We start from the raw sequence: 14417 nt of genomic DNA on the forward strand, positions 1-14417 counted from the left end.
CTCCTGTGGATTTAGAATACAATAATCAATCAATTCCTCTGATAACATTTGGTAGTTTTCATTCAAAAACTAGGTGAGGAATACCATTTCTTAAGTTTGTACTCCCACTTGGAAGCTATAAATTTGTCACTGAAATTCTTAATATTGAACAGACCTTTGTCAATACACAGGGTATGAAACTCCTCCATTATCAAACAAGGCTGGATCTTGTGCTATGCTAATGGCAAAGTTATCCTCTTTATCACTACTATTCTCTCTGCCTTCTGTATAGAGAGGTGATAGGAAAAGTGTCCTGGAATTCAGAAACATGTGCCTTTTCTTCTGCTCTTTCTGGCGGGAACAAATTCATATCCATATCTTCACTTTGGTTATCATTTTTTGAGAGGGTCGCTCAGTGTCTTTGAAAGATGATTTTCTGAAACAGTACTAGTAGAGAAATAGTTAGTAAGTTAGAGTAACTTGCTTACAATTTTCTCTCTTTATAATTTAGCTTTCCTTTTTGCTGCTCTGCTTAAAAATTGTCAGCCAGACGTCTCATAGAACAATGCTAAACAAGTACTGTGCGTTGCTGTCATTACCAGGTGGCAATTATTGCTGCCAGTTAGCACCCTTGTCACCAGCAACTGAAAGTCTGAAAAATATTAAATATGAGCTGTGAAAGCTTAAGAAACTGGGACAAAATTAGTATCATCAGGGGGTATACATGATTTTTTTCTTTTCTTTTTAGTGTTAGCACAAATATGATCATAATCTCCCTTGTGTTTAGTGTATAGACAAGCATCAGAGGTCCCGCAGAAAAGCGGAGGCCTGGGTCTGCAGCCTTCTGAGCTTCCCTCCACTATTGAGGTATATCAGGTCTCAAGAGAGGCTGCTTCTCACCTATAGTTTTCTTTGTTATCTCCTTTTCCATAGCTCCATTTGTCTTTGGTTTTCTTTCCATACCTTGGTCTAGATACAGATACACCTTGTAACTACTGAATATTAAGGGTTACTAAGTATCAGCAAAGAAATTTGTCGTTATAAATCATTTTCTATAACTCATTCCATTGATGAAGACCCCTTCATAATATTAACCCTTCATATTATTAGAAAGGAAGGATGGTCTAGTGGTTAAGGTACTGTACAGGGGCTTACTGGCCACTAGGAAATTTAGATTAGAAATTAGACGAAGGTTTCTAACCATCAGAGGAGTGAAGTTTTGGAATAGCCTTCCGAGGGAAGTAGTGGGGGCAAAAGATCTATCTTGCTTTAAGATTAAACTCGATAAGTTTATGGAGGAGATGGTATGATGGGATAACATGGTTTTGGTAATTAAATATTCACGGTAAATAGGCCCAATGGCCTGTGATGGGTTTTAGATGGGGTAAGATCCAAGTTACCTGGGAAAGAATTTTCTGGGAAAGAATTTTCTGTAGTATCTGGCTGATGAATCTTGCCCATATGCTCAGGGTTTAGCTGATCGCCATATTTGGGGTCGGGAAGGAATTTTCCTCCAGGGCAGATTGGAAGAGGCCCTGGAGGTTTTTCGCCTTCCTCTGTAGCATGGGGCACGGGTCACTTGCTGGAGGATTCTCTGCTCCTTGAGGTCTTTAAACTACAATTTGAGGACTTCAATAGCACAGATATAGGTGTGAGGTTTTTTTGTAGGAGTGGTGGGTGAAATTCTGTGGCCTGCGTTGTGCAGGAGGTCAGACTAGATGATCATAATGGTCCCTTCTGACCTAAATATCTATGAATCTATGAATCTATGAGGTCTGGGTGTCATTCCTGGCTCTACCACAGACCTCCTACGCAGCCTTGAGCGAATCACATAATCTCTTTGTGCTTCAGTTTCCCACTGGTAACACTGAGCCTGCAATAGTGAATCCTACTCACGGGAAAAATGATGGCTGTCCATTATATGGTCACTGGTAAAATGATGGCTGTCCATTATATGTACTACTATATGAACTGGAAGGGATAATGTTTCTGCTGAATCAGTGCCTCTAAGGAAGAAGACGTTCAAAGTATATATAGATAGAGAGAGTGACTGAATAGTTCAAAGGTGTTTGGAATGCCCTCAGATACACAAACTGTTTCCAGAAGGCTGTTATTTTATGTAATAAATAAAACTTTAAAAATACATTACTCATAAGGTTCTAAAATATTTTGTTTTAAAATGAATGAGTTCATTTGCACCCCGTAGTGTAGGTATTCTGGCATTTTTTCCCTAAAGAATAAAGGAAGCAATTTACTATGCTTACAAAACTGGCAAGATGAGGCTGGTACTTCAGCTCCTAATTTTGAACCAAGTACTAAAAATGGTTTATAACTCTGGAGTTATTTCACCTCCAACTTGGTATTATCTGCCTCTCTGCCCTTTATTATTTATTTGTTACTGATTTTTAGTAATTTTTTAATATGTAAAGTACTCAGCCTTTGTAACATGTATATCAAATTATGATGGTTACTCTATGTGGCCATTCCATTTATAAAAAAAAGTGAAGTTATTTTCAATGTGATATGTTTTTCCTAGTAGCCTTGGGTTCAAGAGTGAGTGCTGTGGATATAGGGAATGGGTATGCACTACACAGGAGTTCCCCAGCAAAGACACCCTACAAATGATAACTTCTGTGATGCAAAATTGATTAAATAACAGATAACACAAACAGCAATAAACAAAAGAAAATATAATCTTTACAGCAAGTAAAAGCCAGTAAGGGTTTCCTCTAGGGGAGTCACATCGTTAGAGTGATAGGAAAGGAAGGCGTTAACAAAAACACTTTGCATGGATTTGAATGAACATATAGGGACACCAGAGGTGAAGTACTGCAGTAGATGGAGTGTGGACAAGGGTTTTAGCTGTAGGGAAACAGAGGGAATGATTTACCGTGGAAACTGTATAAAGGAACAACCTACTGAAACTGGTGACATACTGTATATGGGGCAAGAGGAGAGGGAAGAGTTGAACATGACACAGGCTGTTTGCCTGGGTCACAGGGTGGATAATGGAGTTATTGTCAGAGATGGTGGAGGCTGAGAGAAGGACGAATTTGGGGGAAAGATCATAAACAATAACTTCAGCTAGTGCAAATTGGCAAAGATCTATTGATTTCATACATACTAGGTGAGGGTCTGGCCTGCTGAGTTTAGCTTTTGCCACAAGCTTGAGTTGGACATCAGTTTTGCATCTATTTTTTCTGATATTTCATCCTGAAGAGAGGGAGAGATGGGGCTAAAGACAGATGAGCACACATCTAGCTTTTTCACCATTAGCTGTTCAAAGATCCTGGCCCTTTGGTTCAGATCAGCAAGGGGGTGACAGTTTAAGATATATGAGCTCATATAAGTGTACAGAGGAAAGAAGAGGAGACCAAGAACAAACACCTGAGAGAATGCTACTGAGGACAGGAAAAAGTAGAAGGGAAGAGCCGCCAAAGCAGAAACTAACAGAGGGGTAGGAAGAAAACTAGGAGACCATAAATTCATGAAAGCCAAAGTAGCAAGAGAACACAAAATGTGGATTAAACCATGTAAAGGAAATGTATAGGTCAAGCGGGAGGATAATGGGAAAGAAAACTCTTTGTCTTTGTGAAACAGATAAACAATCTGATGAGTATATATAACACATTATAAAGTCAGGTTTCAGAGTGGCAGCCGTGCTAGTCTGTATTCGCAAAAAGAAAAGGAGTTAGTCTCTAAGGTTCCACAAGTCGTCCTTTTCTTTTTACATTATAAAGTATGCACTAAACATATTAAAAACAAAATAGTGTTTTCTGGCTTCATTTTCCAGGCTATATTATGTTATGGGCTGTATCTTTGTGAATCTCCTGTTTTGATGGACTTCATATTAAAAAAACGACGACTTTAATTCACTGTTTTATTTTTTTTTATTGTGCTTATAGAGGGAAAAATAGAAGGATTTGTTGAAGATTACTGTCATGTTTGTATGATTGCATCTATTCAATTCAACAGCAAAATTAAAATGTCCATAAAATAAATAAATAAAGCTAAAGGGATATGAAAGGTAAATGAGGGAATATTGGAATGGATTAGAATGCATGTTCCCTAGGTTTTTATGAGCTAGTCAACATTATAAAATCTGGGTAAAAATCTTTTCGTGAGCTGTGACATGGCAATGTATTCTTCAGATTGGTTTTAATGTTTAAGTAAATGCTTTAATTAAATTCAGCTCTCTTTTATTTAAAGCTGTCTTTTGGGGAGATATTGCCTTAGATGATGAAGACTTAAAAATCTTTCAAATTGACAGGACAATTGACCTTACGCAGCATTCAAATGAAAGACTTGGACATAACACAGGTATGATGTTAAAGGTGTGACTTTTAAAATTTCTTTAACCTATATTTATTTATTCATTCACAGAACATAACCCTCATTTTAAACCTACAAAACATGGTATCATCTAGGGGTAATATTGGTTTTAAACTTTATAAAGTTGTTTAATCATTACAGGTTTGCTTTCTAAAAGGCAATGAAAAGTAATAGAATTTTGATTTTATTCCTGGTATTTCTAATGAAAAGTCTTCTCTGGAACATAAAAATAAAGTTTAGCGTTCAGCTGGGGCCAAATCATGGCCTGGTTTACATAGCAGCATACGAGAGTAAGGAGGAGTAAGGCCCCATGCAGAGGGCAGGACGGGTTCAGGAATGGGTGAAGTCTTGACTTTCCCGCTTCACATGCCATCTAGCACAACTGCACTGACCTGCTGGGGAATGTATACTGATGTGAAACTGGAAGGGAGATTTTCCTCAGTGAATCACAGTCTCCCTCTTAGGGCATGGCTACACTGGAAACTTCAAAGCGCTGCCGCGGGAGCGCTCCCGTGGCAGCACTTTGAAGTGCGAGTGAGGTTGTGCGCGAGCACTGGGAGAGAGCTCTCCCAGCGCTCCTGGTAATCCACCTCCATGAGGGGATTAGCTCTAAACTCTGGGAGCGTGGCTGATTTTTCACACCCCTGAGCCAGCAAATTAGAGCGCTATAAAATGTTGGTGTAGACAAGCCCTTAGTCTGCTCCAGGAGATACACCACAACATGTTGTGCCTTGTTCAGGGCAGAGCATATAGTTACAATCTTGCCCATATGGAATTTTCAATAGAGAAATGTGATTTCCTGTATGAGTTGCATCCTAGAATGTTCATTCCACGGAAGATTCCAGGAATTTGTCAAAATACCATGGGGCTTGATTATTTGTTAAATTCTTTATTTGTTTCAATGTTAGACTGCAAGACTGGTCTTAGAGATAGCCAAATAAATATTTACTGGACAAGTATGAGTATATATGTATATGTATATGTATATATATATATATATATGTCTGCTATTATTTATGTATGTATTTATGTGTGTAGGTATTTATAATGCAGAAGTACAAGAAGCTGCAATCAGGCTTAGTTCTCTGTTGTGTTAGGCATAGTACATGAACATAGGAAAACTAAGTTCCTGCTGCATAGCTGTAGGCCCCAGTCTTGCAGTCTTCTCTAGTAGGATTTGGGCTAGTTTGTGGAAAATGGAATTTAAAAGACAAGTGACATAGGAAGGGTGTAGAAAAGTGATATATGCAAACAAATTTTTAAAAATATATTTACTTTTTAAAATATACATGTAAATTCAGTTTCCCCCATCTGACCGTCTATCTCTGCCAATATTAATTTGGTGGGTTTTTTTTATAGATGTTGCAACAGAAGTGTGTCTTGAGGAATGATTTAAAGGAAAGGGCGAGTTCAGATGAAGATGGCCATTTTAATTGTTAATTTTTTCTTATAAATATGTTTAAAATATTTTTTTCATGGATTTACTCTTCTTTGTAACTACATATAATAATTAGAATATCTGTATATTATCCTGGCATTTTCTTTTACTTTCTTCTTAAGCCACCTGTTTGTTCAAGGCAGGATCATTTTTGATCTTTTCTAGATCAAGATTGGATTGAAAAAATTCACTGACTCTTATTAACATTTTCTCAAACAAATCATTTTAATGGGCTTTGAAGTATTTCAGGTCCTGGTTTTGCTGATAAAATATAGAGAGCAAGGTCAGTAATTTCCCTTTAAAGTACTGTAGTTGAGTGATTTATTTGACCTGAAGACTTTTGTTTTAATACCTCTGATGATGTCTTTGAAAGTGACAAAGATCTTTCTGGTGATTGCCAGACAGATGCAAGATAATTTTTGAAGCTGTTTCTTCTCATATTTAATGTTCTACTGTTTCCTTTTCTTTTCCTCCTTATGTTGGGGTATGTGCATTATTATAGACAAGTTGGAGTATTCTTTTCAGGGACAGATTGTGGTACCATGTTAAGGACCAGATTTTGTCAACCATAATCCTCCGGTAGTCCCCATTCGGAGATTAGGTCCTGGTTCTATTTCTATTATTCCTATAAAGCACTGATTCAACTTCTGTTACAGTTAGTGGGAGCTGGACTGGACCCTAAGTGATCATTTTAAAACATGCACTTTTGTTTTGACAGATTTGGAGTATTAAGCTTGAAAATGTTGGTCTCATTTTACATTATAAATACATGATTTTTCTAAATTCAGATTATTACGTATATATAATATAATGGCACTTTGGCCCATATTTAGCAAAACACTTAAATGTGTGCTTAACTGCCACTCACTGCAATATCTTGATATCTTTTTTGATGAGATTACAAATTTGGTTGATAAATATAGTAGTGTTGGTATATTATACTTGGACTTCTGTTAGTTATTTGACTTCGTATTGCATTACATTTTGATTAAAAACTAGACTGATATAAAATTAACATGGCACACATTAAATAGATTAAAACTGGCTAACTGGCAGGATTCAAAATATAACTGCAATTGGAGAATTGTCATCGGCTCGATGTGTTTCCAGTGGGGTCCCGCAGGGATCGGTTCTTGGACCTATGCTATTTAACATTTTTTTCAACCACCTGGAAGAAAAGATAAAATCATCACTGATAAAGTTTACAGATAACCAAGAATTGGGGGAGTAGTAAGTGGATAGGTCCTTGAGTCAGAACAATCTAGATTACTAGGTAAACTGTGTGCAAGCAAGCAATACACATTTTAATACAGTTAAATATAAACATATACAACTGGGAACAAAGAATGTAGCCATACATAAAAGATTGGGGACTCTATTTTGGGAATGAGTGATTCTAAAAAAGATTTTGGGGGTCATGGTGGATAATCAGCTGAACAGGAGTTCCCAGTGTGACACTGTGGCCAAAAGAGGTAATGCAATCCTGGCATGCATAAACAGGGAAATCTCAAATGAGATTGCGGAGATTATTTTACCTCTGTATTGGGCACTGGTGTGACCGCTGCTGAAATAATGTGTCCACAATTCAAAGCAGATGTTGATAAATTGGAGAGGGTTTAGAGAACAGCCACCAAAATGATTACAGGATTAGAAAACATGCTTTTATATTGATACTCAAGGAGTTCAATCTATTTTGTTTAGCAAAGAGAAGGTTAAGGGGTGACTTGATTAGTCTATTAGTATTACTTGGGGAACAAATATTTAATAATGGGCTCTTCAATCTAGTAGAGAAAAATATAACATAATCCAATGCCTGGAAGTTGAAGGCAGACAAATTCAGACTGGAAAAAAGGTTTACATTTTTAACAGTGAGCGTAATTAACAATTGGAACAGTTTACCAATGGCCATGGTGGATTCTCCAAGATTGACAATTTTTAAATCAAGATTGAATGTTTTTCTGAAAGCTCTGCTCTAGGAATTATTTTGGGGAGGGTCCGTGCCCTGTGCAATACAGGAGATCAAACTAGATGATCACAATGGTCCTATCTGGCTGTAGGATCTATGAACCTGCAAAAAGCATGTGCTGAAGGTTAAGTGCATGTTTAAGTCCTTTGCTGAATCAGAACCTTTGTGTTTACCTTTTCGTTCGTCTGCCATCTGGTTGTTAGAGTGACATGACCAAGCAGCTGAGAAAAGAAAGTGCAAACAGTTATTAAATAGAAAAAATGAAATTGCCTGTTTAAACTAAAATCTCTGAACTCAAACTATATTTATTCTTTAAAATTTTGCTATTGTTTACCAGTGCAATTTAAAAAATCTTTAAAAAAAGCCTTATATACAGATTTTTGTCACAATTAAATAAAATAATTATAATTTCAGTCCTGATTAAGCAAATAGTTACTTGTGTAATTGTGTATATTTGTTCCTATAAACATGTCTATTGAAGACAATGTGATATAATGTGGGAAAAACTAGCCATGGGGGAGTATAATAGCTAGACTGGTGTTTGCAGGGTTTGGCTTTTGCATTGTAAATAATAGTGCAGGGCCTGATCTTCCAAACTCTGACTCAAGCAGTGGGACTACTCAGTTGAGTAAGGATTATCTACATAGATTTGCAGGTTCAGACAATTACCTTATGAGCTCCTCAGGGCAAGGCCCTGTCATTTTGTTGGCCTGTAAAGCAACATTTATACACTGTGCTGTATAAGTAATAATAATTTAATAAACAACAAAGAGCTATTATGTAGATAGTTTTTACGTAACTGCCAAAAATACGATTTCCCTGCCCCCACACTTAAAACATGTAGATTTTTTAAATTCACTTTTGGTTAGCTTGTGGCTTGAGGTTTACACTCTATAGTGTATGCATTAGTCATATAAAATAAGTCAGGTTAGCTATTTTAAGATATTTGTATTTAATTTCTTATTTGACAGTAGTCCTTTTGTACACCAAACCGAATACACAGTGTGTGCTATTAGATTACCACTACTAGTGTACTACCTTACTCCATATTTTTGTTGTAATAACTATAGATAATAAAGAAATAATAGCTTCCTGTATCAATAAGGTCATGGATTCCTCTCTATTACTGTTATCTCTTTCACATTTGCCTGTTTTCTAAAGATTTCCTTCCTCCCCACCCCCCACCCCCAATTGTCTGGATTTTTTTACTCCATATGTAATTTTGCAAAATAAATGCTAACATGAGATAATTGCATTAATAATGTGAAATGTATGTATATGGCATGGCATATACTATAGCTAACCAAATAATTCCTTGGGAAGGAATGTATTGAAGTATTACCTCATCTTCCTAAAATGTTTTTAAAAATTTGGAAAATTTTTCTCAAGGGATCCAGCAAGTATATGACAGTGTAATCCAAATAATTAGGCACATTATTATTCACTGAGTAAGCATGCTAACTTACTTGCCTTTTATGGCATTGTCTAGTTTGTAATCTGCCTTTTGAACTGCCGTTTAGTAAATACACCCTTTAATGTTGCAGAAATTGTTGTAAAAAAAAAAAAAAAGTAAGAGGAAAAGGGAATTTGAGGAAATTATTGGTTGGAACTAGTATGGCTAATCATGACTTCTGCAATCCTTTATTCTTAGCCACCTCCTCCTGCTGCAGTAGCTTGAAAACACTGATATTTCACAGCAAATATTACTTTGTTTAAAAAAATCACTTATAGGAATTCTATAAAGTTCTCTAAAACCTCTTCAGACATTCTGGTTATTCGTTGCACGCCACAATACTGCCAGCATTCTTTTTTCTTGCTTACTAATGTTTTTTAAAGGAGATATGCAATAATAACTGAAGTAACAGAACCACTATGAAACCGAAATAGTCAGCAGACTGCTATAGATGGCATATGTGGTTTAAATTAATCTGGTTTATGCCTGTAAGTGCGATGGTAAATATTCAGACAATGAAACTCCAGCTGCCTCTTTGGATGGTTAGCTTTTCTGCTTCCCTCTCACTCGTTGATTATTGGAGCTCCACAGGAATGCCTCAGAGGTCATGTTACTATTCTTTGGTATTTGATAGGTTAGCAGCCCTTATGTGACTGACTGTGCTTTAAAGATCCATTTGCAAGTTAACAAAGAACCGCAATGCTTTGGGGATAAAAAACAATCGTATTACTTTTTTAAATCATGCTGCTTTGTTTGTTTGTTTGCTCTTGGGGTCTTAACATCCTTCCTCTCCCCCTCCCCCCTTATATATGGGAACATAGTGGTATACATTCAGGAAATTTCTGTGAAAGTAGGGTATCCAGCTGTCAATCAATATGGCACTAAGGATGTCAAGGTCACTGAGTAGAAAAAAGCTTCAAATAATAATTAGATGATGTAATTGTCATGACTTGTCTGAATAACAAAGACACGTTGGCTTGTGTTCTGGAATGCATGTTAGAAAATCTTTCAGCTACAAATGTGTTTTTGTTTCATTGTCAAAAATGCTTGAAGAATTTGTATGTAGGTCATTAAAGAATTTTAAACTTCCTTAAAGATTCATTGCATATCCTACAGAGTAATTCCTAATCTTGCTCTATAAGATATTTGCTATATGTGTAATGTTCTGTGTTTAACTTCCATAATATTTCCTTTTTCTTTTTAAAGGTGGCTTTGGTGAGCATGGGACATCAAAAAAACGAGGTGCCCTCTATCAGCTTATAGACAGGATAAGAAGATTTGGCTCTGGTATTTTCACTGTTTGAATTAGCAGACTGCCTGATGTGATGTACACTTAACATTAATGACAGTACTTTAACACCTTAAACCCAGTCTGTACCAGTAGTACTGTAAACTATTAAAACAAGAGTAATGAAGAGATTAGCTCTTTTCCTATCTATGCTTTGTCAGAGAGCTCATATTTCATATAAGCTAGAAAAGTTCAGACTGGAAGCGAAAATCCTAAAATACATTATTTTAAGTTTTATTTTAAATTGTTAAAAAATTGCTTGGTGTTCATTCCCAAGAGTATTCTCAGTAATGAATGCAGTTGGGATGTATTTTCATTAAGATTACAGTACTCTTTGTGTATGTGTTATGCATGAATGGATAGCGGCAATAAATTGCTAATGGCCTATGCTGGTTTTGTAGGGAATGGGATACTGTGATGAGTCATACTGCATGTGAAACATTTATGATGTGTTTCATCTCATGAAAACATTTTTTAAATGTTGTAGATTTCTGTAGAATTCAGTGGTCAGTATCTATGGCATCTTCATTAATATTGAGTTAAGTTTATTCACTAAGTTTGGTGCACCATGACTTAACTCTGGTGCCATTAAACCCCAGCGTCTGCAGGAAAATGTAAAGCTCAGTTTTAAACACAATTCAGCATGTGGGAGTGCGTCACTCCATATCTTGCAAAAGTAGCCACAGCGTAGTGTCTGACATTACCGGTATGTGGTGGTATATAACTGCATGCTTGATCTGAGAACTAGGCACATTAGTTTTGCGTAACTGTCTACCTTCATCTAATTGGTACAAAGCTGGTTGGAAGAATAAGCACTGGTAAAAATGACCATATTGTCATGTAAGCCACCCACATATCATCATCAAATGATTCAGTACTGAAGAAGTACATATGATTGTCTGGGATTCCAAGTTTGATTTACATTTTAATAATTACCTGTGTTGTAGATTGTATAATAATTCTCAGTTACAAATTCATTATTTTAATATCAAAAGATTGATGTAAAATTTAAAATGATATTTGCTGAACAGAGATATAGGTGTTCTGGACATAGAACATTTTCCTAAGCCCAACAACTTCCTGTGTGGTTTATAATGTTGCTTAAACTGTACAGTGAGTTAATCTATAAGTAATCTGACTTTTCTGCCCAGGCTTCTGAAACTTTTCTCCCCTTTTTCATGGCTCTTGCACCTTTCCTTATTCTTTTTGTATCTTCTTTGCTAACTTACGGATCTGTACCAAGACCCTTGGCCTCTTACCTTTCATCCACAGTTGCTTCTGTCCTGATCTGACATCCTTCCTGGTCTCTCTGTCATATCCCTCGCTTGTCTGGGATTCCAGTTAACAGACTGTTACTTTATGTTCAGTACGTTTTAGTGGGACCGCTCATAGAGAAAGGTACTATTCAGCAGGAGTGAAGGTGGCAGAATTGGGCACTATTAAATAAGACAGATCAGCTTTTGCTAAAGGTCCATTTTAACCTGCCACCATGATATTTATACTTTTATAAATTGCTCCAGAAAAGGGAAACAAGTAACTATATTGTATGAAAGTCCTTGCATTCATCTTCATAATAATAGTAAAGATTATAATAATAATTAAATTGGACCAGAGAGAGAGAGCGAGAGAGAGAGACTCTTTAATCTGGGCATTAGGGCACCCATTTGGGAGACCCAGATTCTAGTCCCTTTTGGGCCAATGAATATACAAGTATTTATACATAGTAGACGGTCTCAATAGAAATGACTGAGAAAGACATAGCCAAGTGATTAGGGCACTGTCCTAGGAGTTGGAGGACCCAAGTCCAAATCCTTGCTCCACATTAGTCAGAGCAGGGAATTGAATCCAGGTCTCCTACAGAATGCTATACCAGTTTTATAAGTGGGCAGCAGCTGCAAGCTTATCACTGATTACTCTTCTTCTTGTTTCTTTATCTGTTAACTACTTGTTATTTACAAGGCCATGTGAGTTTATGCTTTGTCCATTCTTATCCTCTGTTTCCTTATTTCTATTTTCTTTTATTGTTCATGCAAGATTACAACATTTTTTGTTTGTTTGTTTTTCGTTTTTGACAAAGGACTGATCTGGCTTTCGTGCCTAACTGCTGGAGTGGAGATAAGATTCCTCCACCATGTCCTGGAGCTAAATGCCTAAGTCCCCTTGAAGGGCAGAGCTTAGACAGCTCTTCACTCAGCTTGCTGGCTTCTGTGAATCCTATTTTTAGGCAACAATTTCTGTCCATGCAGTGTACAGGGAGTGTGGGTGCCTAACTCAGGTTTGTGGATTTCACAGGTGGCAGGGTGCCTAAAAGTTAGGTGCTGCAATGCTGAGCATTACAGTGCCTAAATCTCCCTTTTGAATCCCACCCTAACTTTCTACCTATTTGAGACAGATTACTATTGGCTCTGGTAATCTCTCTCAAAACAATAGACATTTTTTATATCACCATACCTTTCAAGGTGGAGGGATCTTTTTCTCAAGACAATTTAAGGCATATATAGTGTATGTCCATAGAATTCCAAACAGTTTCCGAAGAATATATTTTCTATGTCCTCGAGTACTTGACAATCCTATTTACATCTGAAAATTTTATGTCCATTGCTATTACAATTAGCTCCTAAGATAACTAACTACAAATGAAAGAGTTAATCTTCCAGTGTGACCGGCCATCAGTAAAAAAGTTAAATGGACCGTGTACAAAGTGCCGCAAAAGACATGAAGTCAACTAACAGTGCTTCACTACAGCAATGCATGCGGATGCTCTTTCCCAGGCCCTGCAATAATATGGTTATCTCTGAAAGTAGCTAATACTAAAAGCAGACCTTTGCCCAGATAGAAGTGAAACAGAGCCTGAATACATTTGGTGGTATTGCCTCTGCCAAACAGACTCTTCTAAACATCATCAATGGGGAAGAACCCCCCCTCCCCTAATTTTTAAAAGGTATTTTAAAAAAAAACTCAAGGCATATTACTTAGAGGAAGCAGTTTTAGAAAAATGATATATTTTTTAATTGGAGAGTCTAGAAGTAATCATGTTTGTAATGTCTCTTTAAGGTGTTAAAGTGCCTCTTTGCCCCATTGCATGTAAATTATAGTACTGAAGATTGAGTCTTTCCATTTGAAGCACTTCTAACAAATAGATTATTGTTTCTACGTCTCATTGAAAAGCTGAATTGTTGTGTAAAAAACTATGTTCTGTTATTAAAGTGCATAACGAAAACATGGAGCTTTGGCCTTGCAGAAAACAAATGTTTTCATTTGTGAACTCTTTTGTCTCATATACTGTTTTTTAAAATATCATTACAGGTTTTGAGCAAAACAATTCTTCTAAGGGAAGATCAACTGTAAAATTCTCAGGGAAAAATGAGAAAAACCGATTTCCCAGAGCTGCTACGTCACGAACAGAAAGAATATGGCCAGGGGGTGTCATTCCATATTTTATAGGTGGAAATTTCACTGGTAAGACAAAGGGAGAAGAAGGATGAATGTCTTTTTTTAAAAAAAAAACAGGTTCATGAAGAGCCAAATGTAAAGCCAATTGGAATCAATGGGAAGACTCTTACTGATGTCTTTTGGCTTTGGGTGAGGTCCTAAGTAAATTTTTTTTGTAAATGTTTATCGATACATTACAAAATTGTTCCCAAAGGCAATCTGGCAATTTATATATAAAATTAGGCTCTGATGTTTCAGAGGAGGTGAGAATGTTTGTTTGTTTTCATTGTCTAATTTCTTGCTATTTATTTGTAGCAGGATACAATTAAATCTGGCTCAAAACTATTGTGGCATATTCAGTACAAGGCTATAAGTGGCTTGACTGGTAGTAAGGTGAATCTTGTTCAACTGACTTCATTGAACAAACTGGGCCCAATTCATCTGTTCTGTAATTCTTTAATGTACTTTGTAGATGAGCACATAAAATGTTATTTGAAATAACCATGGAACTTTAAAATATACGAGGGAA

General features: G+C 36.5%; 1 protein-coding gene across 1 annotated transcript in view; it reads left to right on the forward strand.

The window, feature by feature from the left end:
• TLL1 (tolloid like 1) overlaps positions 1–14417 on the forward strand; it is a 195552-nt gene that overhangs the window by 90661 nt on the left and 90474 nt on the right. The window contains exons 2-4 of the mRNA XM_077814504.1: positions 4189–4299; positions 10375–10455; positions 13763–13915. Of these exons, the coding sequence (XP_077670630.1) occupies positions 4189–4299; positions 10375–10455; positions 13763–13915 (345 nt within the window). The remainder of the gene's footprint in view (positions 1–4188; positions 4300–10374; positions 10456–13762; positions 13916–14417) is intronic.

Source organism: Eretmochelys imbricata, chromosome 4, assembly GCF_965152235.1.
Source record: "Eretmochelys imbricata isolate rEreImb1 chromosome 4, rEreImb1.hap1, whole genome shotgun sequence".
Classification (NCBI taxonomy): Eukaryota; Metazoa; Chordata; order Testudines; family Cheloniidae; genus Eretmochelys; species Eretmochelys imbricata.